Consider the following 26,079-nt stretch of genomic DNA (forward strand, 5'->3'; position numbering starts at 1 on the left):
TTCTTCCCAACCAACCTGTGGTACATGTTTCAAAGTAACTTTAATGTGGAAGGCAAATACATAATTGATCACGAAAAATGATTCTATCTTGTTTCGTATAAGAGTTAGCTCTGTATTAAAATGGGGACAAATTAAAATATATGTTACAAAAAAACAAAAATCTGCCTTTATGAACTAATTTACATTTTGTACCAAAAAATATCATCCTATTTAATAATGGTCAAAGCCAACAGTTTTAATCTCAGCAAATAAAAATTAAACTGGATAAAACTATCATTACATTTCCTTTTGAATGTTACTTTCTAAAGTACTCAAAACACCTCAGTGTACTATATAAAAAGTGGCATTATCGTCGCTTTATATTCTGCTCCTTACTAACTTTCTATACTTAACCAATAGTTCATTATGAATATAAATTTAACAATATATGGCTTGGAACAAAGCCAGTTCAAAGCTATATGGTCGAAAACTCATAGTAGTTCGCTGAATCATAAGCCAACTCAGAAACAGGTCATGAGGACTCTTCCCTGATCTCCGCTAACTGCTATGCAAGGCTACCCGACACGCACTCGGCGGCTCTAAAATTGTTTGTTTGTTTTTTTTTAATTTTTTAATCTTTATTTATTTTTGAAACAGAGAGAGACAGAGCATGAGTGGAGGAGGGGTAGAGAGAGAGAAAGGGAGACACAGAATCCCAAGCAGGCTCCAGGCTCTGAGCTGTCAGCACAGAGCCCGATGCAGGGCTCGAACTCACGAGCCGTGAGACCATGACCTGAGCCGAAGTCTGACGCTTAACCAACTAAGCCACCTAGGTGCCCCGAAAATTGATTCCTTTTTAAGGGTAAAGTTTTTAAGCAGCAAACATGTTTGCATTTTTTTTAAGACATTAAAACAAACGTCTTTACTGGAACACATTCACGAGCTCCCTAAGGGCTTCCAGAAGCATCAGCTAGGAAGCACTTAACCATTTTCAAAGTGTGTTGTCCAGGACAAAATGAAGAGCCCTGGAGAACATCTGCTGTAAAAAACAAAAAGGGGGGGGGGGGTACTTAAGGCCAGAAATATGATTTCCTAGAAGTGAAAGAATTCTATGAGGAGAAAGATGAGACGATCTCAAACAAACTAAGGGCTCAAAAGAGAGGGAAAAATTAAAGTGTGAAAGAAAAAGTAAAAGAAAAAGCAGAGACGGTATGAAGAAGGAGCCTATGTTGTGTCTTCCTTTGTACAGAAGCACAAAATTTTTTGTTTTGATGAAGAAGCAAATGAAAGGGACCCCTGGGTGACTCAGCAGGTTAAGCAACCAACTCCTGATTTCAGCCCGGGTCATGATCTCACGGTTCGAGAGATTGAGCCCTGAGTCAGGTGCCTTATGATGACAGTGGAACCTGCTTGGGATTCTCTCTCTCTCTGCCCCTCTCCCACTCATGCTGCATGCTCTCTCTCTCTCTCTCTCTCAACAAATAAAAACTTAAAAAAAAAAAAAAAGAAGTGAAAGAAAGCAAACCAATACCCAACTGAACTGAATAATCCCTCTGTGAATAGGAAATGTTTTGTCAAGAACCAGAAATTTCTTTGGGTAACCAAAGGCATGCAAGACTAAAAGTGGTGCAATTTACCCTCTCATCTCTCTTTCTGGGCTCAATCTCCTAGTTGCATTCAGGAAATCATTACTAAATGCAAGGAAATTAAAAGTGACCTAAAACAAGATTTGATGTATGTCACTGGATGAGTAAATATCAAAAACATAAACTCCCCAAAAAGGATGCATAAATAGGGGCGCCTGGGTGGCGCAGTTGGTTAAGCATCCGACTTCAGCCAGGTCACGATCTCGCAGTCCGTGAGTTCGAGCCCCGCGTCAGGCTCTGGGCTGATGGCTCAGAGCCTGGAGCCTGTTTCCGATTCTGTGTCTCCCTCTCTCTCTGCCCCTCCCCCGTTCATGCTCTGTCTCTCTCTGTCCCAAAAAATAAAATAAACGTTGAAAAAAAAATTTTTTTTAAAAAAAAAGGATGCATAAATAAAAGACTGAACACTGATAAGCACGTTATAGAAAAATTAAGTGCCACCTCCCCTGTGAAGTGCGGCTCTCTTGGGGCTGGTGTTCCCAGGTCACAGTATTCATAACAGTCTCAAAGGGGAATGTGATCCCCAAATTTAAGAGTTACTGTTGCAGATGAAACAAGAAAAACTCAGTTAAAGATACACGGGTTTGATTTGCTTTAAATCACTGGAATTAGTCCTTTTTTTTCATTTTGTTATTGTTGTTCTTTGTTGTTTAGCTTCAGTTAAAGGGAATTATAATAAAGACCATCCAGCTTAGTATGTAAGAGAACTGGCCAATAAAGGGGGGCCTTAAAAACTGTAAACCAGTGGTAAAGGGTTTTACTTTTTTTTAAATGTTTATTTATTTTTGAGAGAGAGCACACACGGGCGCGTGTGCACGCACACACACATGCACACACACACGTGAGTGGGGGAGGGGCAAAGAGAAAGAGTAACAGAGGATCCTAAGCAGGCTCTGAGCTGACAGCAGCAAGCCAAATGTGGGGCTTCAATCCACCAACTGTGAGATCATGAACTGAGCTGAAGTCAGATGCTCAACGAACTGAGCCACCCAGGTGCGTCTGTAAAGGGTTTTCTATATAAGATTCTCTCCAATGTAGCTGTCTACCACTATATATCCTTTGGTTCTGTGGATGGGCAGATCACCAAGAAGAAGGTAAGAAGGTGAAAAAATCCTAGACAGCAACCTGAATGTCTCATCAACCTCAAGATCGTGCCTAGAAATGAGCCCAGGACGTTTGGATCTTGGCCAGGCACCAACTTCTCTCCCCCACCCTGTGAGAAGCCTCACAGGGAGACTAAGACTTGTTTTGGGTTTAGAGATGCCCTTGAACAGCAATACATGATATAAATATATGTATGTAAATATTATAGTGAGTATATAAATCTCTCTTGACTCCAAAAGCCAGTAGCAGCTGAACACTGAATTACAAAGGCATTCAACGATGGTTCAATGAACAGAATCTCCCCAGGTGCAGCTTTACTGTAGGGCAGGATATTGGAATTCACAATGAAGTCTCCTTCCTTAAGAGAGAACCAAGTAATAAAAAAGTCCTCAAAGATCTTGAATAGTAAAGTGATAAAAGGACAAGAGGGAAAACCACCATGAAGAGGGGAAGAAAGAGATCACAAAATAATTGCATCTCACCCAAGAAACAGAGCACATGGAAAGCGTATTTTAACTATGAAGAGCAAAAAGATATGCAGCTTAAAATATGTTAATATAATTGCAATCTAATCAGCCTATAAATGGTATTTTGGACTGTAGCAAAGTGTTGCCAAATGAGCATGCAGAAGGCAGGAGTGCAGAGCAGACCCTGGAGGCGCACCCATGGGGCACTGGAGGGCATCAAGTAATACTCCATCCTGCCATGAACATTCAATGTTTTTCCTCTTAGTTGCCTAAGTTTGGAATTAATTCAGAAATGCCATATGTGCAAAGAGTGCAAAGATAATAAGTGGTTCACTGTGCTAAAACGGGCTGCATAATCTTCTCTGCTGTAAGTTACTTATAAAACCTCAGTGAAACCCAGGACTATTCACACTGAGCTGCAGAGGATGAAAATCACAGTAAAAGGTTAAAGAATGATGTACTTGGTAAATCCGTAATTATACACATGACTTCAGGGGTAAAAGTGAGTCTTTTATGAAATGCATATTGAAAGATGAGGTCAATATTTAAAAGCTGAGGCAATCTGGGGTACCTGAGTGGCTCAGTCGGTTAACATCCGGCTCTCGGTCTTGGCTCTGGTCACTATCTCGGTTTCTGGGATCGAGCCCCACATAGGGTTCTGTGCTGACAATGTGGAGCCCGCTCGGGATTCTCCCTCTCCCTCTCCCTCTCTCACAAAATAAATAAAAACAGAACATTTATGGGGAAAAAAGCTGAGACAATTTAAAAGCAGATCAGTGGTTGCTGGGCTGGAGGTGGGAGTGAGCAATGACAGCAAGTGGGCATATGAGGAACCTCTTGTGGTAAAAGTGTCCTAACACTGGATGTGGTAATGGCTGCACTACTATGTTTATTAAAAGTCATTGAGGGGCGCCTGGGTGGCTCAGTCGGTTGAGCGTCCGACTTCAGCTCAGGTCACGATCTCACGGTCCATGAGTTCGAGCCCCGCGTCAGGCTCTGGGCTGATGGCTCAGAGCCTGGAGCCTGCTTCCGATTCTGTGTCTCCCTCTCTCTCTGCCCCTCCCCCGTTCATGTTCTGTCTCTCTCTGTCTCAAAAATAAATAAATGTTAAAAAAAAAATTAAAAAAAAAAAGTCATTGAAAAGTACACTTACAATGAGTAAATGTTATAGTATATAAGTTATACCTTAATGAAGCTATAAATATTTTTTCAAGTTGGCGTATGTAAAAATTCAGCAATAATCCCATTCTATAAAAGAGTTGTACTTTTTGGTGATGAGTTACATTAAGAATGTTCTTTTTCCATTGTTGGGAATAGAAATCTCTATGACAGCTTAAAAAAACAGTCTTAAATGTTTTTAAAAGTTACTGGAAATGGATTGATTTCATAACTAACAATGAAAATAGGAAGACAAACTGAGAAGAAACTGAAGCAAGACATTTCAGGAGCTTTCTCAACATTTACTACTCTTTTAGCAACCCACTCAAGCTTTAATATTGACAGATCACTAGGATTTGATAATTTCAGAAGGGAAGTATTTTTAAACTCCAATGGGTAAAGTAGATTACACAGAATGAATCATGAGCATTCTTACAAAAAAAAAAAAAAAAGGATGCATGTGAATTTTTATATACTCAAAACATTTTTTAACACCCTATAAAGCCAGATACAGCATCGTGGTTAAGAGTGTAGGTCAGCCTAGATCACACATTAACCACATGGGTAGGCTACCTACCTCCCCACCACGCCCCCCCAATGCCATTCCTGCACCTATAAAATGGAGATCACAATGGTATCGATTACACACTTCTGTTGAAATGGGAAAAGGGAAATACTTCGTGAGGGCCTGGAATAAAGTAAGCATTCAAGAAATGCTAGCTGCTGCTCTATTCTTGTTGATGTTGTTATCCTGGGTTGGGTTTCATATACAGACAATTTTATTCTCTCAATTTTATTTTCTACAAAACCTCACACCCAGGGACATCTCCAGTCCTGTACCTTACTGGAAAGCCAATTACTCAGCAATGCTCATGCCCACTGTTTCCAGCTGTTTCAACAGAAAACATCTTCCAAGCTTCGATTCATTACACAATGTGATATTGCTCATCTGCTGGCAATTCTGGTGCTACATCCCAGAATTAGTCTGACACACTTTCTTCAGCTGGTGTTAAGCCAAACTATAAGGCAAACAGGACAAATGAAAAGCCAGATGAACAGAATCCATTTACAGTGGGGTCATTTACAGTAAGATCCTTCCATATGAGAGAAGTATCAGAGATAGAAATATATACTAATTTAAATACACAGGGTAGGGGTGCCTGGATGGCTCAGTCAGTTAAGTGTCCAACTCTTGATATTGGCTCGGGTCATGATCTCACAGTTTGTAGGATCGAGCCCCATGTCAGGCTCTGCACAGACAGTATGGAGCCTGCCTGAAATTCTCTCTCTCTCTCTCTCTCTCTCTCTCTCTCTCTCTCTCTTTCTCTCTCTTTCTCTGTCCCTCTCTCTCTCTCAAAAGAAATAAACTTGTTAAAAAAGGAATTTTTGTTGTAGAATAAAATAATGATATCACTAAAAAGACAAAATGGTCAACATGTCCATGCTACCCCTTTCATTGCACACCAACCCCAGAAAAGTCTTAAGAAATATGTAATTTTATTTTTCCAGAGCCACGGCATCAACCAATTACAAAAATGAACTTTCTATTGGTTCTCTGTAGAGACACTCCATTTATTTCTAGAGATTTTTCCCTCCAATATTTGGAGCCATAACCCCAGAGATAGAGTTGAACGTCCCATTCAAAGAAGTCATTGTTGATGGGGTCACTGGGCATTGTGTGGCTATTTGAAATAGCCATATCTGCCTAAGTAGTATACAATCATAGCCAGCCAACAGCTGAATTGAGTAGAGTACATCTGTTCAGTCTCTTAACCTCCTAGGCTACATTATAAGAAAAACACTCCAATTCTGATTGCTAGGTGATTATTGTACACCAGTTTACCCCATCCATTGTTCCCAGCAGCGAGTCTGTGATACGTAAGACTGTTGGCCATTAAATACTGAGGCATGCTAGCCAGAAATTACCTCCAAAAGTTACCCTCCGTTCCCTGCACACATTAAGAATTTCTCCATGTTCTTGTGGACATTTTCCATGTTGAGAATTTTCCCATGCATAGGAGGAATTCTGCCTGACAATAGTTGGAGACCTAAAATCAACTCTCAGGAAGAGTTTTAATGACTTCCAATCATTCCCATGGAAGTCATTCAGAAAAACCATAAGGAAAATATTAAATCTGTGCAGCCTATTGAGGAGAACATACAGATAACTTCTAACAGCATGCATATGGACCCTGTGGCAGCCATGTGCACCAATCTCTCATCAGGATCAGCATTTCCACAGTAATTGCTCAGCCCTTTCTGAACCTCTTAACTTTCAATCATTCTCCATATAGGAAGTTACCCATCCTTCACACACAGGCAGCCCATTGAGGCTAGATTGCAGTGGGCACACATTTCGTACTAAGAGACTGGCTGCTTTCCAGAACATTGTGGATGGTGAGCATATCTTGCTATTTGATGTTAACATCGATGCTCAGGATATGCAAATACAACTGCTAAATAAGCTAAAATTAGTCTTTAATTCCATCTACCAAGTAACAGCCTGGATTTATCATCCTTAGGTCTTTGTAGTAATGTCCCATTTGTACTGCTTAGTTGCCTGAGCAGTGCTTCCTCATCTTTAATGTGAATATGGATCATATGGGGATCTGGTTAAAATGCAGACTCTGATACAGTAGGTCTAGGGTGGGGCCTGAGAGTCTGCATTTCTACAAGCTCTCTGGTGGCATTACTGCCACTGTCCTCAGACCACTGTTGGTAGCAATGCTTTTAAGAATATGGGTGAAGCATTTACCTGAACATACAGCAGGGCTTTTTACAACTTGTCTCTGTTGTATAACTAGTTATCCGTTCCCATACTATTACTTTGAAAGTGCACACCACTTCCTATACTATTATTCTGAAAATACATTAAATGCCTACCTTTTTTAAAAGATAATGCTTACCTTGAGTTATTTTCCTCCTAAGAGATTTTCTAAAAATAAAATGCTGATTTTATCCTACTACCTGCCAAGGTGAGCTTAGTTTATGGTCTTCCAAGCAGAGAAAAAGAAAGAGCAGAGCAATCTCTCCTAGTGGCACTCCCAGCCCTAAAGTCCTGTGATTGTACATATCAGAATTTGAGCCACAAATCAAAATCAAGAATCATATGTAGAGTTTAGGAAGCAAAACAAACGAGCAAAGGAGAAAATTTTAAAAGAAAGAAAGAAACAAACAAACAAAAAAACAAACAGAGAGGCAAACCAAGAAGCAGACTCTTCAGTATAGAGAACAAACTGATGGTTAATCAGAGCAGGGATATAGCGAATGGGTAAAAATAGGTGATGGGGATTAAGGAGTGTACTTGGTGTGATGAGCACCAGGTACTGCATAGTGGTGAATCACTCAATTGTACACCTGAAGCTAATATTACACTCTATGTTAACTAACTGGAATTTAAATTAAAACTAAAAAAAAGTCATTTAATAAATATTAAGCATCTAATAAGGATAGCCAAGAATATAGAAGTCAATAAAGCATTGTCTTCTTTCCCTAGGATGTTTCTGTCTTATACAAGTACACAAATGGTTACAACACAAAGCAGAAATGATCTGGCACAGAAAGACAATGACCTGGGTTTTTTTCCTCCGGGAAAGAATCATAAAAGATCATTGGTGATTGTGCTCCCATTGACCTAAGAAACCTAAGTTATCTGGTATTTATGGAAGAATACGAGACTTCTTTCATCAGAAAGGCTTTGGAAAATGTCTACAGTTTTTTTCCAAGAGGGCTCTAGACAGTGAGGATGAATTCTGAGATACTCTTAACCTCCAATAACTGGTTGCATTAAACAACATCTCAAGAGTCACTGCTCCATGTTGGCTTTTCAGTCTGACTTTAGAACATTGCTACTCTCAGCCATGAGTCACAACACGAATAGAGGCTGTGCAGATGAGCCACTGAAGAGGAAAGCCTACTAGACAACTTGTGCAATTAAGCAACAAAGTTAGAGAGGAAATGGCTTAATAATTTCAAGACATTTCCTACATGAATGTATAGGGTGTCATTTGAAATGACAAGCAAGAGACCAAATCATAAGCAGAGTAGGATCTGAATTTTTTTTAAAGAAAAGGAAATAAAGACAATATATTAATGAGTACCATCTTCTCAATGAGACTGTGAGCCATTTTATCTTAATATTTATTTTCTCATTTACTTCAAAATTCTTTACAATGATCTATATTAATCCTGTAATGGAAAAAGCCAATTAAGAGATAAATCTCCCATCTGTCCCTTTGTTTCTATGGCATGTTGTTTACAAGATAGTTCAGATTTAAAATGGGATATTTTAAGTTCCATTTAATTTGTGAAACTGCTTTCTTTCACATAATTTAGTCTCAAGGATTTAAACTAATCAGAAAAATCTGCTGTAACATACTGTCCTCGGCCACCACAAACACCCTTGAACACTGTACGTTTGTATCTCAATAATTGGGCCAGGTGCTATTCATGTGAATCTCTTATTGGCCTGTCACCAATTATTAAATCCATAGGACATATTGATTAGCTCTTTATTCACCGGATGGCTAAGGCAATCTCAGGAAAATGTAGAGCAATTCTCCTGACTCAGACAGTGAAAATTTTCTAACAGAATATCTATTGTTTTCCCACAGGATAAAAGTTCTTTCAATAGAGGAAATGCTCTAAAATTGGCAGATGATTTTTTTTTTAATTATCCTAGCATCTTTAATGAAGCAGGAGCCTGAGCTAGAAAACAGCACTATGATGAGCACCTTACAATCTGCAGTTTCCACTGCCGAGAGCACCACCGTCGCTGATAGCAACACACAGCCACAGCCTGGGGTGACCACTGGGTTCCTAAATGGCCATGACCCGTACTTCACAGAACACTGGAAGCAATGTCTAATGCCAAATGCGTAGCACATGACAAACTGGTCAGTCGCCCAGTCAGTTAGCTATTCAGTTATTTATTGAACACGCATTTATCCGGTCAGGCCCTCCCTTGAGATTCAGAAGCCAAGAAGATACCTTCCCTAGCCTCATCCTGTAAAGTCTAAAGGGGAAGAGAAGGCATAACAATTGTCAACAGGCCAGCACAATCAAGAATTGTAGGGCCATCTACAATGGACAGGAACAGAGCCTTCTCCCAAGGAGAGGAACTGTCAGTTCTACATGAGTTAAGTCAAGAAATGTGTTATAGATGAGGCTACCTTTGAAATGAATCTTGACAAACGAGAAGGTTCTTGCTTTGCAGAGATGTGGTGATGATTCAGTGAGATAAGTATACATATAGCAACTACCCCAGAGCACCAGGCACGCAGGTGTTCAAGCACTGATGGTAATAATAATGGTAATATTACTATATTGATATAATGGGTCACTGATAAGATACCCTTAAGGAATAACTGGTACAACTGAAGAGAAGCAGGTGAAGAAAATAATATCTGGGTTACATCCACAACTGACTGACAATAAATGGGACGATAAAAATAGAGTCATTAGTAGTTTTAGTTACAGTACAGGCAATGGAAACAACGCAGAATGACTAACCCTATATTGACAAAATTATACAACTATAAATGTCCTGTACTTTTAAGAAAGCCTGGAATAAGACAGCAGAAAGGAAAAGGACTAATATTTATGGAGGACCTACCATAAGTCAAGCCAGGGCCTTTGCATACATATTTTCTTAATTAATTATCCGACCAATATTGTGAGGTATGCACTATTATTGCCATTTTAAAGCAGAAACTAAGAGGCCATGGGTGGCTCAGGCATTTAAGCATCCAACTCTTGATCTCGGCTCAGGTCATGATCTCACGGTTCATGAGTTCGAGCCCCACATCGGGCTCTACTCTGACAGCATAGAGCCTGCTTGGGATTGTGTCTCTCCTTTCTCTCTGCCTCTCTTCTACTTGTGTTCTCTCTCTCCTTCTTTCTCAAAATAAATAAATAATCTTTAAAAAAATTTTAAGGAGGAAATTGAGATTCAGAGAATTCAATTGACTTGCAAAAGGCCAAACAGCCAATGAGTGAAAAAGTCAGAATCTGATCTTATAAGTATCTTATCTTAAATTCCATGCTGTTCTCATTATACTATGAAGCATTTTCATGTGAGAAGTCACAATTAAAAAGATAATTTTAAAAAAATTCCTTCAACACATTTAAAATATGATTTATTTTTCAAAAACAATTCACCCTCAGCTTTTCAGGTATAATAAATACTGATACTTGAATACCTACCACAGTGTTGAGTTTTGTCATGTGGATTATTTCATTTAATCCTCGAGATACCTAATAAAGCAGGTATTATTATTATTCCCATTGCACAGACAAGAACTGGAATTAAATTAAAGCTTAAAAAAAAAAAAGAAATGTCATTTAATAAATATTAAGCATCTAATAAGGATAGCCAAGAATATAGAAGTCAATAAAGCATTGTCTTCTTTCCCTAGGATGTTTCTGTCTTACACAAGTGCACAAATGGTTATAACACAAAGCAGAGACTTAACTCTCCCCAGTGGAAGAATAGATTCCAAGGGTTGAGGACAGAAATGAGGTGTTTGAAACTAGTCTATAAAAACAAGTGTTCTTCCTCCATATTATGTTACTTCACATACCTGTGCTTAAATTACAGCATACCTAAGCAGATTTCCTCATTACAAGTAAATTCAATGTACTGAATTTTCTTAGCTTCAGTGATCAATAAAGTGAGGAACTAAGTTAATTTTCCAGACCTGCACAAGAAACTAGATCCAATGAGATTTCTCAGACTGAAATCTGAGTGCAGGCCCCACTGACTCTAAAGTCCAAGTTCTTTGTATCACTCCAACATGCTCCTTGAGGGCACAGGAGACTCACAGGCCAAACCAGGGCTTTATGCTTTTGCAAAGCAGAAGTCACCTCTAGGAGATGATCCCAAGTCCATAGTCTTGTGAAAGTGCCCAAAGCACGTTCAGCATACCAGAGAGGAGGGCCAAGGAACACATCTTCAGTTCTAGAGTAGGACACAGGGGAACTTAGAATTCATTTATAGCAAATTCGTATTCAATTTACAGAAAACTGACTTTTGCTAAGACTAATGTAAGCCTGAAAAATATACATCACAGGAACCCATAATTAATTACATTATCAGATATGCTCAGCCGGAACAAAAGGACTTAACTCTTCTCTATTTGGGGGAATTAATATCTAGGTAAGGACAGATGTAGCTTATAAATCCTAAATAGCAACAAAAGGTATATAACCTAAAATAGCACATACTATCCTGGACACCTTAATTCTCTAACTGAAGTACCATAATTACTCTTAAGCTCCTTTTTCTTTGAAAATGGCTAAGACTTTCCATCAATTCAGAGCTCTAACAAATCATGAAGATGGTTTAACATGTGCTCTGAGCTTTTGCAAAAAATTTTAATTTGACATTTTAAAGTGTAAGCTAAATTACTTGTATCAACTGTGTTTTTATATCAATTGCAAACAAAACTAAAAGGTGTTCCATTCACTTTCACAACACAGATAACATACCAAATCATATAGTAAAAAAATCTGTCTCCCAAGAATGAAGGCTTTTAAATATGCTTGAAGAAGTTAATTAGAGCAGTCACAGAAGTTTTATTTTAAAAAAGGGGGGGGGGGGGAGTCACTATTACCAACAGCTACAGAAAATATCATTTTCTAGTCCAATCAAATCCTATTACGTCCTAAATCCCTTCCTTTTCATCTGAAAACCTATGATCTTCACATTTTCTATGCTCATTAATTGCTCTAGCCAATGTCAGATGTGGTAGCAATGTGTACCACTTTGTTAATTGGTAAGGGCAAGCAATGTCCTAAGGTCTCTAAACTCAAGTTTGGACCATTTCATTCTTACTTCAGATTAGAATAAGGTATGAAAAACCAAAAGGAAAAACATCAAAGACCATCTTGTGGTATCTGACTGACAGATTCCAGTTGATCATATTACCATTTCCTGAATTCCAGTAAGCTCATTATACTAATTAACTAAAATAAATGGCTGCAATTAGTATGACTCATTTACAAACATCTTTTGAGCTTTGTGTTTATAATAAACAAGGGGATTCAATGATCAAAAGATACAGAGAAGGGTGCCTGGGTAGCTCAATAGGTTGAGCGTCCGAGTCTAGATTTTGGCTCAGGTCACCATCCCAGGGTTGTGGGATCAAGCCCTGAGTCGGGCTCCACTCTGAGCATGGAGCTTGCTTAAGATTCGCTCTCTTTCCCTCTGCCCCTCTCCCCTGCCCATATTCTCTCTCTCTAAAATAAAAAATAAAATAATAAAGGAAGCTCTTTCGGGAAGAAAAAAAAAAAAAAGATAGGAGACAACGTAGAAACTGATTAACTATTGACAGCTACTGGAATTTCCTGTACACAGCACTATAGTCAGAATGCTTGTGTCCCCCTCAAATTCATACATTGAGATCTAACGCCTAAGGGGATGGTGTTAGGAGGTGGGGCTTTTGGAAGGTGATTAGCACATGTGGGCAAACTTCTCAAGCATGGGATTAGTGCCCTTATAAAAGAGTCCCAAGAGCTCCTTAGCCCGTTCTGCCACTGCAGAGGACTGTCCTTTTGCAGAGGACACTGCAAAAGGCATGGTTTATGAACCAGGAAGTGGACTCTCACCAGACCAAGTCCACTGGCATCTGGACATTGGATTCCAGCCTCTAGAACTGTGAGAAATCAATTTATGTTGTATATAAGCCACTCAATCTGTATAGCATTTTTGTTACAGCCACCCAGACTGAGACGGCAGTTATGAGGTCTGTTCTCACAGTTCATCATTCTAAATCTGTTTATGAGTACCTTGCTTTAGCTCAGTGATTCCTAGTGTTTTGTATAAGGAAGATAATAAGCTGTTTGCTCACTCTAGCATGTTAGCAGTGGTGGATTTTACAAAGTGCATGACCTACGTGAAATGTCTGCAAGATAAAAATATAACATCCTTGACTGAGTTTCTCCTCTGCTACTAAAGTATGCTGCTATTTTGTATGGGTCTTCAATATTGAGAAGGAGATACTATGGGGATGTGCATGCATATATTTTCTACTTAAAGAGCAATTGAGTTTACCATTGCTATATTTCAGTGGGGAAGGGGAGGTCATTGGGAAATGCTTTATCTGTGATTTTTATAGTATAAATTGTCTGCTTAGACACTAGCTGTTCTAAGATTTGCTGTTGTTTACATTTCCAAGAAAGGATTCAGTAATCACAGATTTGGAAGATTTAACAGCTCAAGACAGCCAGATTAGCTGTTCCAAAAAAAGGAGCCAGGAGATACACAAGTGTATCTTTTGTAGCAAATCTTGTACCTTTTGGGTTTACTTTAATTACTTAAAAAGTAGTCACACTCCAAATGACCTCTGGGAAGAGATGCTTGGCGGAGTGAGTGACTAACCCACTGAAAAATCCCAATCTACAGAGCCTGGACTGGGGCAAAAGGAAAAGATCCTCACACCCTGCACACGCTCCCTTTAGATATGGAGAGAAGGAATATGATTACAACCTTCAGCTAGAAAATGCCCTCTTTCCTTCTTTGGGTGCCCTTAACCAAGGCCCAGTACATAATGCATCACTGAAATTAAGGCAAGGCAACCATTTCCTTGACCTCCTAACCTTGCTGGCAAAAGGGTCTGGTCACACCGTGCGCAGAGGTCCCCTGAAAGGTGTGAGAAGGAGAAGCAGAGTTCTGGCAGAGCTCTGAAAGGTGTGTGCAGCAACCTTTACTGAAGCTTCAATGCTCCTGAATAAAGAACAGAGCTGAAATGATTGGATAGGGTTTGCTCACAAACCGACTGCTGTGAACCTCAACAGTCATCTGGGGAAACTGCAGCTTCTTGCAAAATGTTTTCTACATGGTACCACATTTCTAATATGTTGATTTCCTTATCTCGGCCTAAAAACCTCAACAACAACAAAAAAAAGGCACTGTATAATGAACTCTTGGTTCGGGCTTAAAGCACACCCAAAGGCAAGAGAGCAAGGAGGCCAAGTGATGGGAGGAACAGGTGAGAACGGCATGTGGTCTATGCCCTCCAGTGCCCATCCTGGGTAACATATGTAACAGCAGGCAAGGGCTCTCACTATTCATTTTCCCCTGTTCTGTTGTCAAACAACCCAGAGTCACCAGTTTCCATCCCGTGGGTATATCCGCAAGCTGACTGAGGCAATGAGAAAAGCCATCCCTGCTTACAATTTGCTTGTTCTATACTATGTCACTTCAAGCATTCAAGCTATTGAATTTTTAAACAATTATATTTCCTCAATACAAAAAAAATACCTTTAAAAGCTTTTTAGTCATTGGGTTTTGCATATCATTTTTGGAGATGATACGAGGGCTGTTACACTATTAAAACAAACAAACAAACAAAAGAGGTGAGACCGTGAGCTGAAGGATGAGGTCCTGCTGACAGGACAGGACCTCAATGCCACAGTGGGCGGGGTACAATGGTGGTTGGCTTGGGGTTCCACTCTACCATGGCAGAGCATCGTGCCACAGGAAGGCTTGGAGAAAACTGGTTCATTCTCAGAGGCTTATCAAGCCTTGGTCTCTGCCAAGACTGTCAAAGCATTCTACTCTAACAAACCTCTCATGGGGGGAGATTTCCCTTTGGAGCAGAAACGATTCTAAAGACTCCTGGGGTCCATGAGGAAGCATCTTTGTTCCTACTGGGAACCCAAGCAAAAAGTCTTTATATTCTTTCCACTCTATCTTCCAATTCGTCTGCAGCTTTTCACCACTCTTGCTATGAAGAGAACATGCCACAACAGAGGAAATGCTACAACAGCAAACTGAATGCCACACACACACACACACACACACACACACACACACACACAGACAAACAGCCGAATACAACCATCAGCAGAATGACTGCAAGAAACAAATACATAGAAAACTTTCAGATGATATTTCCTGGACAAATTACTCACTTGAAAATTCTTTCTCAGGGGTGCCTGGGTGGCTCAGTCCATTAAGCATCCTACTCTCGATTTTGGCTCAGGTCATGATCTCACAGTTCATGAGGTTGAGCCCTGAGTCGGGCTCTGCACTGACAGTGCAGAGCCTGCTTGGGTTTCTCTCTCTACTTCTCTCTCTGCCCCTTCCCCACTTAGGCTCTTGCATGCATGTGTTCTCTCTCTCTCTCTTTCTCAAAATAAATAAATAAAGAGTAAACAAAAAAAAACAGGGGCGCCTGGGTGGCGCAGTCGGTTAAGCGTCCGACTTCAGCCAGGTCACGATCTCGCCGTCCGTGAGTTCGAGCCCCGCGCCGGGCTCTGGGCTGATGACTCAGAGCCTGGAGCCTGTTTCCGATTCTGTGTCTCCCTCGCTCTCTGCCCCTCCCCCGTTCATGCTCTGTCTCTCTCTGTCCCAAAAATAAATAAACGTTGAAAAAAAAAATTAAAAAAAAAAAAAAACAGGTAAGCTCTCATCTTGGGAAAATCCAATAGACAAAAATGCAGAACTACAAAATGGCTGAGTAACTCATTACAAAGGGAACCACTGAAAGGTTTCAAAGTTTAAATGTGAACCTTGCTATCTTATGTTGCTATAATTCACAAACCAGCAATGGACTTTTTGATCAATGACATTCAGGCAACACCCTCTTAGATCTAGAAGATTGAGAATTTCATCTCTCAGAATTCCTATCTACATTACACTTAGGGGAGACAAGTTTTATGAGACAAGCAGAATACTGGTGAATATAAATGAACAACTGGCAGATATTCCTTCTTTCCTAATGAATTTTATAATTTAGAGCATTTGAATGCCTCCCTAGGGGAGGAATTCTTTCATGACTAACACTCTTTCTAGTAATTGCATCTATTTTTAATTCATAAAATTTGAATGTGTGTTAGCCTTCAAGAACTTGTATGAATCTTCTATTTAATAAAGATTGACCTTTTATTTTTTTTAAAGATTAACCTTTTCATTTATGAATATAATTTGATTTTAATATGTACTCTACATACAAATCACTCAAATTACACCTCAAAATAATTTTTAAAAATCACCTGGACAGGTCCACATTAAAAACTAAATTTCAGGGAAAGAGAGTGTGCTAAAAATTATAATCTTAAACAAAAGACATTTATAAACTCTGAATGACCAGCAAATCGCACTATACATATATATATAAATACGTATATATACATATATACGTATATATATATACATACATATATATATATATATATATGTATGTATATATATATATTCAGCTCACTATCAGGATTCTGGCAAACCTTTATAAAAGTCCACACAAGACTTCTCTTTAAGTTCACGTGAGCAACTCACATTTATACGTCCCCTCATCCAAGTCAACTGGTGTCCATTCCATAGCTAAAGAAACACCCCTCCTCTTCATTGTTGATTCTGAAATTATGTTTTCAATACAAGATGTGTAATATTCTAGAAATATGCCTCTTAAAGCCATTCAGATGGAAGTATGTCATTCCTTTCATAAGTACTTAAAAATCTATAAAATTTAAATAAATCTCACTAGCAAACATTAATGAGACATAAAGTATTCTTAGTATTATTTCGGCCAAAGAAAGGAAATGAGATTTTTTGCTAATGGTCAGAGTTCACATCTCAGTCATGCTTAAGGCTATAAGACATTACTACATGAAAAAAAATTGAAAATAGACGGCTGAACAGCACCATTATGTTAACCAATTAATAACTGGAAAAAAAACCCAGAAATCTGTTGAGTAACCATTTAAGCTTCAGAGAAAGATATTTTACTTTATGCTTATGGTTAATCCTGTCTACCTCTATCCTCGGTCTGGTTTGAGGCCAACAGCTATGTATTTGCTGACTAAAGGACCCAACTCCCTCCACTTCAGTAAAATGCATGTTTCAGATCCCCTCCCCCCACCAAGGCACATGGATCCCCCAATTCCCTGGTTCTTCCCTGTGAAGTCAAGGTCATACCACAACAGTGCTCTTACCTGTTTCCCGTCCAGGGTATACAGGCGTTTCACCACTCCCGAGTCCAGCTTGATGGCATCAGTTATGTCAGTGAGAACCTGCTCAAAGGAATGTGCGGTTTTCTTGTTCAGCAGAATCCTGACGGCCTTCCGTGGCTTCACCCCACTTCTGATGATGGTGACCAGCTTGGGCCGAATGAAATCCTTATTCTCCCGCACCTCTGAAGGGCTCCCTTTGGCAGTGGCCAGTGAGGACACTGCCCGGGAAGCCGAGGTGGTCTTGACATTCACCGACCAGTTGGGGTTCACGTTCTTGGTGTATTCCAGTTTCTTGAAGGGCTCTATTGAGCCACACACATAGCTTTCTCCTAAGGAAGAGAGAAATATATTTACATTTACACCAGGGTAAACTCATTTCCTTTTTCCTAGTCTTTGATTTTTCCTTTTCTACTAGAACTGAGAAATACTTGTGACTTTTTGAAGAATGGAAGCATGATTAACATTTAATGAAAAGAAACATTTTCTACTTCTAATCTGGCTCTGTTCAACAGCAGATTGATATCCTAGGAGGGAAAAAAATCATCATTCTTCCCTTACTTCATTTTCCGACTGCTGAAAGAAATACTGACACTGAATAAACCTCAGAAATAAATAAAACTGAGTTCAAAACAAAGTATTCTCTGGGATTTGGGGTATTTATCCTTGCAGAAAACTTCAAAACCAGAGGTACCTACACTTAGTAATAATGTAAATAACATAATTTGAAAATGGAAAGTGGATCAGAAAACAGCTTATTAAAATAGCTACGTGATTCATTGTACGGTGACAGTTGCTAGGTACGCTTGTGGTGAGCCTAACATAAGGTATGGAGAAGTTCAATCACTATGTTGTACACCTGAAAGTAATGTAACATTGTGTGTCAACTATACTCAAATTTAAAAATCTAAAAAAAAAAAGGCTATATAATTTATAAGTTTGATTGGAGTGTGTGCTAAGCATTTTGTAAAGTCAAGTAAAATTCTGAAAGCAAGTGAAGTAACTGTCACCAGCTAGCCCCCAAGACTTGACCTTTACTGCTCACCTTCTTGTACCCATCAACCTCTGTCCCATATTTTTCCTTAAGCTCTTCTTTCCAAGGTAGCTCTTAACTTAGACAAAAGACCAGACGGGCATAGCAACCCTCAAGCAATAATGACTGCCTGTTCAAAAGCTCTAGTGGTCCAAACCGCCCAGACCAGTTTGAGCTTAACCCCTAACTCAGGCTGTTGTGCAGGATGACCATGGAGTGACCAACAGTTACCTTTACCTCATTACAATGCTAAAAATCACAGCCAGAGGTGGAGACATAACAAGCAAACAAAACATATGAAGAAAGAAGCATGGTCTGTCAACTGTGCCTGTTCCCCCCCCACCTCCAAGTCCCTGTGTTTCTCCACCCCTACATGCTTAAACTTGGCTCCTTTCCCACCTGCGTTCCTTTAAAACTTTCCCTGGTTGTTAGGGGAGCCAGTCTGACGCCTTTGTTGTGACTGTGTCTCCCTTCAACTGCAGCTGTTGCCCCAATAAAGCCTTGCTTGTGCTTTTAAATTTTGGGTCCAGCCTCGTTTCTACCAGTGGTAGGTCCAGGGACCCGAGTCCAGAGTCCAGTAACATAACCACACTTCCTTTCCTCCCATCTACACACGGCCAAACACAGTGATCTACATACTCTAGGAAGGCCAATTCATATTTGTTTTTAGGTAAAAGATTTTGAGAATGGTTAACTTATAAACTGTAGCTTCAGAAACTGACTCTAAAATAAATGTAATTATATAAGATGAATGAGGTCCAAGGATCTAATGAATACTATGGTGACTATAGGTTATAACACTATACTATAATTGAAATTTGCTAAGAGACTAGAATTTAAATGTTGTCACAAAAAAAAAGATAAACATACAAGGCAATGAACGTGTTAGTTAACTAAATGGGGAGAATCTTTCACAATATATACATATATCAAATCATCATGAGGTATGCTTTAAATATCTTACAATTTTGTCAATTATACCTCAATAAAGCAGGGTAAAAAAAAAAGAAAAGAAATTAATTACATTATATTTTTATTAAAAATGACTCCTTAACAGAGAATGGTTTAATGAAAATAATCAGACTATTAAGTAGATGTGGCTCACACAAAAAAGAAGTAACATATGTAACAAGTGGTGATAAATCATTAAATGACTGATCCCATATATATACGTACATATATGTATATATGTATATATTTCATACATATATATATTTCATAAAGTTAGGTCAAAGTATTTTGAAGTTAAAGATTTTATAATGGCTTTTTTGTGTGTTAGTAAGTCTTTGTAACAGAGAATAGTTAAAACGCTAAAAAGCCTTCATAAATGCAGGTAAAGTGACCTGGGACTAATCCTGCAACAGCCCATCTACTTTTATCTAAATCCTTGTCCTATTTTTAACTTACGAGTGCAAGCATCCAAGGCCACAGAATAAAGTATTCACATAAAAATAATGGAACCAGGGTTTCAAAAATAGAAAATCACAGTTATACATGTTACCATTTACTCTGTAAGTGCTCTTAGAAAACACTCTAATGTGTGTTTATACATTATATCTCACTAGACGTACACCTAGTACAAATTTAGCAATCCCCTTTTCTATTCACCTTCACTGGTCCCAACTATGCTTTTCTCAAGATTTATGTAGATACCAAAAACCTATGCGTGGGGGGTCGCAACAACAGTGGTGCTTTGTGGACAGACAGCACGAATGCTCCAATGGGAAACTGCAAGTCTGAGCTCTCAAGACCTGGCCTCTCCATGCACATGACCTGGGACAAGTCCCCTAGTCTTCTCAGTGGTAGTTTATCCATCCATCAGATGAAGGCTATTCCGGGGGCCACTGATCCCACCAGGCTGTGGTGAAGATCAAACGAGATAACAGAGGTCAAAGTGATCTCAAATACAAAACCACACAGGTGGACACCTGCTCTGGGGCTGCATTACCCTGACTGTGCAGTAAGCCCGAAATGAAAATTAAAAAACCAAAATTATTAGAGATCAGTGAGCGGGTCTTATAAGGTGCTAATTGTTTCTAACTAGTTACCAGGAGACGTCACTTTGGCTCCATTTCAATGCGACGATGCCCGAAATGTTCCTCAACAAGGCACACACAGCCCAAAATACAGCAGGCAAAACCAGACTGTCAGAATTCTGTGCTAATCAGAGATACGCAATTGTCTGATCATGTGTAAGTTTATACACTAAGCTAATAATTAAAATCAAAACAAAATGAGTAGTTGACACTCCAACAACAACAAACTTTTTAACCTTAAAAAATATATAATAAGAATAGGGAGGAATTTTAAAGTATTCACATTAACAATGTGGAGTGGGTTTGTTGAAAAAGAAAATAAACACTTTTTTTTTTTTTACATCTCCTTAAAGAACATCGAAAAAATTTTAAAGCATGACAACTTTGAGAAGGTAATGCTGATTTGGTTCAAGTAACAATGATGGGAAGAAACTTGTGTTAAATCTGTGCTGTCACTTGGCTCCTCTGTCTGGTTTACCACATTCAAAGACAGCAAAACAATCTTGGGGAAGGGTGTGAGACTCCAACAAAGAACAATCTTGTGCTACAAGGAAAGTAACTGCTGAAAGGAGAGACAGAGCTGGCCACCAAACCCAAGATCACACAATACTCAAACTGTCATTTAGAAGCTACTACACTATCCAGAGGGCGCCTGAGTGGCTGAGTTGGTTGAGTGTCCAACTCTTGGTTTCAGCTCAGGTCATGATCTGAGGGTCATGGGATCATGCCCCACACCGGGCTCCACATTGAGTGTTGAGCCTGGCTTGAGATTCTCTCTCTCCCTCTGCCCCTCTCCCCCACTCATGCTCTCGTTCTTAAATTAAAAAAAATAAAAAAAGAAAGAATCTACTACACTATTCAGGAATTCAGGAAGACAAGACGAGGTTTCCTTATGCTAAAATGCTTCTATAAAATTGTGCAAATATACTATTCGACCCCTCATTAAAAAAAATTTTTTAACGTTTTATTTTTGACACAGAGAGAGAGAGCACAGGGGAGGGGCAGACAGAGAAACAGAAGTAGACTCTGTGCTGATGGCAGAGAGCCCGATGTGGGGCTGACACTCACAAACGCTAAGATTGTGACCTGAGCAGGCGTCGAATGCTTAACCGACTGAGAAATCCTGATGCCTCGATTTGACCCCACATTTTGACCCCACATTTTGACTATGTTTCTTTTAATCATAACTCTGAATTTCTTCCCACCACTAGAGATACTGCCTCTGTCTTAATTTAAAGTTGATTTATTTTCTGATTTTGTTAGAAAATAACTTTTCAGTTAATGTGCTAGTATCATTGACAACCATAAATCAGCAAATGTAATTATTCTGAATGGAAAGAATACATGGTCTTGATTTGGTTAAATAGCTCTGGGTATCCAGTGTTTAATCTCTCCCTAAATGGGGCCAAGACTGAAGAGATATGTATTATTCTTGATTAGAGAATCATCAATAGGTTTCATTCAAGTCCTAACAGAGGTATGAGTGGCAAAGGCCATTAAAAAATAAAAACATACAGTAAACCTCATAATTACTATAATAAACTTCCTATACACACAAAGCCATCTCAAAATTTATGGTGTAATTTATACTGCAAAAATAAAATAAAAGTTAATTTAGCAAAACCAAAGTATATTTGAGCAAAATGGCCTACTATTGTGATTTATAATAAAAAATATATACTTGGTCTTCAAACCATTTCTGGCACAGAGCTCCTAAAACCCTTGGAATTTCCTAAGTGATTAGAGAAATAAAGGCATCTTGATATGCATAAGGAGCCCCTTTCTACCACACCTGAATTTAGGTTAATGAGGAGACTTTGGGAAAGCAACTAACGATGGGTGACTGAAGTGACTGAAGCCGGGGGAACCAACAGTATGATCAGAGGGTAGGAATTTTCAGTCTCACCTCCCTGACCTTGGGGAGGGGAGGAGGGATAGTAGTTAAATCCAGTGATTGACTGATTGATTGATTGACTGATTTTTTTTTAAGTTATTTATTTTGAGAGAGAAAGCGTGAGTGGGGGAGGGTGGCAGAGTGGACAGAGAGGGAGAAAGAGGGAGAGAGACAGAATCTCAAGCAGGCCCCATACTGCCAGTGCAGAGCCAGACATGGAGCTCGATCCCACAAACTGTGATATCATGACCTGAGCCAAAATCAAGAGTCCAACGCTTAACCGACTGAGCCACCCAGGCACCCTAAGTCCAGGGACTTAATCAATTGTGCCTATATAATGAAACCTCCATAAAACCCAAAAGGACAAGGTTCAGAGACCTTCCAGTTGGTGAACACATGAAGATTCAGTAGGAGTGGTGATCTCAGAGGCAGCATTTAAGCTCCAAGCTCTTTCCCTAATCCCTGCCCTATGTATCTCTTCCATCTGGCTACTCCTAAATTATAAGCTTTTACAATAAACTGGTAATCCAGTAAGTAAAATGTTCCCCTGAGGTCTGTGAGCCTCTCTAGCAAATTCACTGAATCAAAGCGGGGGTCCTAGGAACCTCTTCTCTGTTAGCCAACCCATCAGAAGCACAGGTGACAACCTGGATTTGACTGGTGGCTGAAAGGGGAGGGGGGGTGGTAGAGACAGTCTCCTGGAACTAAGCCCTTAACCTTGGAGTCTGATGCTATGTCTGGGTAGATAGTGTCAGAATTGGGTTGAATTGTAGGACATCCAGCTGCCGTCACAGACAATTGCTTGGGTGTTTGGGGGAAACACACACACACACACACACACACACTGGAATCCGTGACCAGAATTTTATAACCCCAAATTTGCTTTGACAGTTTGGGATTATCACCTATAGGGAAGCTTAACAAGGATGGCAAGATGACAAAGATCACACACGGTTTAAAGGAAATGGTGTAACACCCTATTTAGAGGTAGAGCTGGGATTCCCGAACATGATGATTTGCTGGGTGGTTATCATACTGCTAGTTTTGTCCCAGTTTATTCAAGCCAAAAATCTTTGTGCTAAGACCAATTCTCAACTTAAAATGTAATGTTCTGGATGTCCAACACACCCCAACAGACAGCTAGAGCTGCAGAAGCAGCATCTGTCTGAATTGCTGTGGCATTTACAAAAGCCAAAACATATTTGCTTTTCAGCAAAGATAAAGAAAAAAAGAGAAAGTAAGGAAATAAAGCATGAGATTATCTTTGGAACTGACCAATGCCTACTGAAATATCAGAATATGGTAATTTCTTCCCTGAAATATTTAGGTACTTGGGGGATCTTGGAGAAATGGAATAATTTAGATTATTTTCAAGATACTAAAAGGTCTATGTTTTATTTGGTTTTCAAAAAAATCACATATGCATTTGTAAATTTATTATATTGCTATTATACAAAGTATGGAAATAAATGTTCTCTAACAAAGTTTATTATTTAAAAATCTGCAAAGTCAATTCTACTTGGCCATTGGCTCCCATTATGAAAGTAAAGGATTTCCACTTAAAAGAAATAAACTAAGTCACTACCGAAAACTGACAGTGATGTGGTACCCAGATTCCTAGTTGACCAGGCCTGTGATGAGTGAGCTAGGAAGGTGTCCCTCCACAAGATCCCATATTAGGAGATTCTAGAAGTTTGCCCTATTTCCCCCTACTACTGGAGCTTTTTCAGTGGCTCAGAGTTGTGATTTGTAAATTTCATATGTGACATCATTTAACCTCAGTCTGAAAATGACCCAATCTCTGGTTGCTACCTCCTCTAGGACTTCTTTAAGTTCCAAAGGTGGTATATTTAAAAGTACCTTAAGTGAGAGATACCTATAAAAATTTAATTTTTCCAGAAAATAAAGTTTCTCATTAAAAACTCTAGCAATTAAAATTTCTCTTGTGAATTATAGTAAAAACTGCAGAAGACTCAAATATATATTGAGACCTCGGAAAAGAAACTGAGTAAAATTACGTGAAAGATATTATTTACATAATAAAATATAAAGTGCCTTCTAGATATTGTATTTTATGAGCCTATCTCAAATATACACAGCAACATTTCATCACCTTCCTAAAAGGCACTGGTTCAGGTCGACAATTTTGATAGCGCTATTAAAGGCAAGAGAAAAGATTCCCCAAAGGTACTTTGGGTCATTCTTCCATGGAAGTCACTCATAATATAATAGTACATAAAAATAAGCTTACAGAAAATAAAATTTGAATGTGTATGTCAGGCCTATGGAAAATGTCAAGTTCTTAAATTCAAAGCAACAGAAAAATAACATAAAAAAAATTGAGAGATCCAAAATTTTACATTTACAACTGATATAAACGAAAAGTGGGGAAACTAAAATAAAAAAGAGAAAACAGACTAAGGATCTACACAGAACAACGGGTTACTATAATGTGCAAAGCTTGTTATAATTCACAAAAATGTAAGGTACTAAAATATATGACAAAGGATAAAAACAAAATAAAATAGAAATAGAAAACACCACTAGGGACATTATAAATTGATAACCCTTTTTGAAAGCAACATGACCACCTGTATTTGGAACCCCAAAAATATATATTCTCATCGCTAAAAATTTCTCCTAAGCACATCACAGAGTAACAAATAATAAAATTGCACTTGCCATAAAAACTAAAAATTAAATACAAACTCCTAAGTCTTTAATAATAAGTACAAAATCTGAATTTGCCACTCTGGGGAGTGAAAACAATCCTAAGTCGTGAGTTTGTTTTCAAAACAGCTTAGAAAACAAGATGTGTGGGGTGCCTGGGTGGTTCAGTCAGTTGAGCAGTTGAGTGTCTGATTTCGGCTCAGGTCATGATCTTGCAGTTCATGAGTTCAAACCCCACGTCAGGCTCTGTGCTGACAGCTCAGCTTGCAGCCTGCTTCAGATTCTGTGTCCCCTTCTCTTTCTGTCTCTCCCCTGCCCATATTCTGTCTGTCCGTCTCTCTCTCTCTCTCTCTCTCTCTCTCTCTCTCTCTCTCTCTCTAAGAATAAATAAAACATCAAAAAGAAGAAAAGAAAGCAAGATGTGTAGGGGCACTTGGGTGGCTCAATTAAGTGTCCGACTTCTGCTCAGGTCATGATCTTGTGGTTCATGAGTTCAAGCCCTGCACTGGGTTCTCTGCTGTCAGCAAAGAGCCCGCATCAGATCCTCTGTCTCTCTCTCTCTCTCTCTCTCTCTCTCTCTCTCTCTCTATCTCTATCTCTCTCTCTGCCCATCCCTGACTTGCTGTCTCTCTCTAAATAAATAAATAAATAAACTTTAAAAAATCTTAAAAAATGAAAAGAAAGCAAGATGTGTATGAAAAGATTTCACAAGGCAGTAAGTGATAATTGCTAAATACGGGGTCGAGGCAACCCTAACTCAGAAGAGAAAGAAATCACTTCTCACTTCCCACTGAGTGACCAATAAAGAAGAAATGGAATTCATGGTGACCTCAGAAGTGGGGGTAAGATTCTTCACTAGAGAAAAGAAAGAGGACAGCATTTCAGATAAAATAAAAATAATAATACGCTCTACTACACAGTACAGCCAAGGGATAGTCTGTGAGATATTAATATGTCTTTCTCAAAAGACCCAGGTTTCAGAAAGCTCCCATTGGTTTCAGCGTGAGGGAAGGGCTGGAGGTAGGACACAGGGAGAGAGAAGTCGAGAAAGCTACTATAACAGACCAGGAGAGGAGATGGAGAAATGACCTTTACACCTCTGCACTGGGGGCAGAAAGAAGCTGATGCAAGAGGAATACTTAGC

At 39.1% G+C, this 26,079-nt stretch overlaps 1 protein-coding gene across 3 annotated transcripts in view; it reads right to left on the reverse strand.

The window, feature by feature from the left end:
- DCLK1 (doublecortin like kinase 1) overlaps nucleotides 1–26,079 on the reverse strand; it is a 352,049-nt gene that overhangs the window by 310,470 nt on the left and 15,500 nt on the right. For all 3 annotated transcript variants that reach the window (XM_047860719.1, XM_047860734.1, XM_047860727.1), the window contains exon 3: nucleotides 17,288–17,634. In XM_047860719.1, the coding sequence (XP_047716675.1) occupies nucleotides 17,288–17,634 (347 nt within the window). The remainder of the gene's footprint in view (nucleotides 1–17,287; nucleotides 17,635–26,079) is intronic.

The sequence above is a fragment of the Prionailurus viverrinus genome, chromosome A1 (assembly GCF_022837055.1).
Source record: "Prionailurus viverrinus isolate Anna chromosome A1, UM_Priviv_1.0, whole genome shotgun sequence".
In the NCBI taxonomy this organism is placed as follows: Eukaryota; Metazoa; Chordata; class Mammalia; order Carnivora; family Felidae; genus Prionailurus; species Prionailurus viverrinus.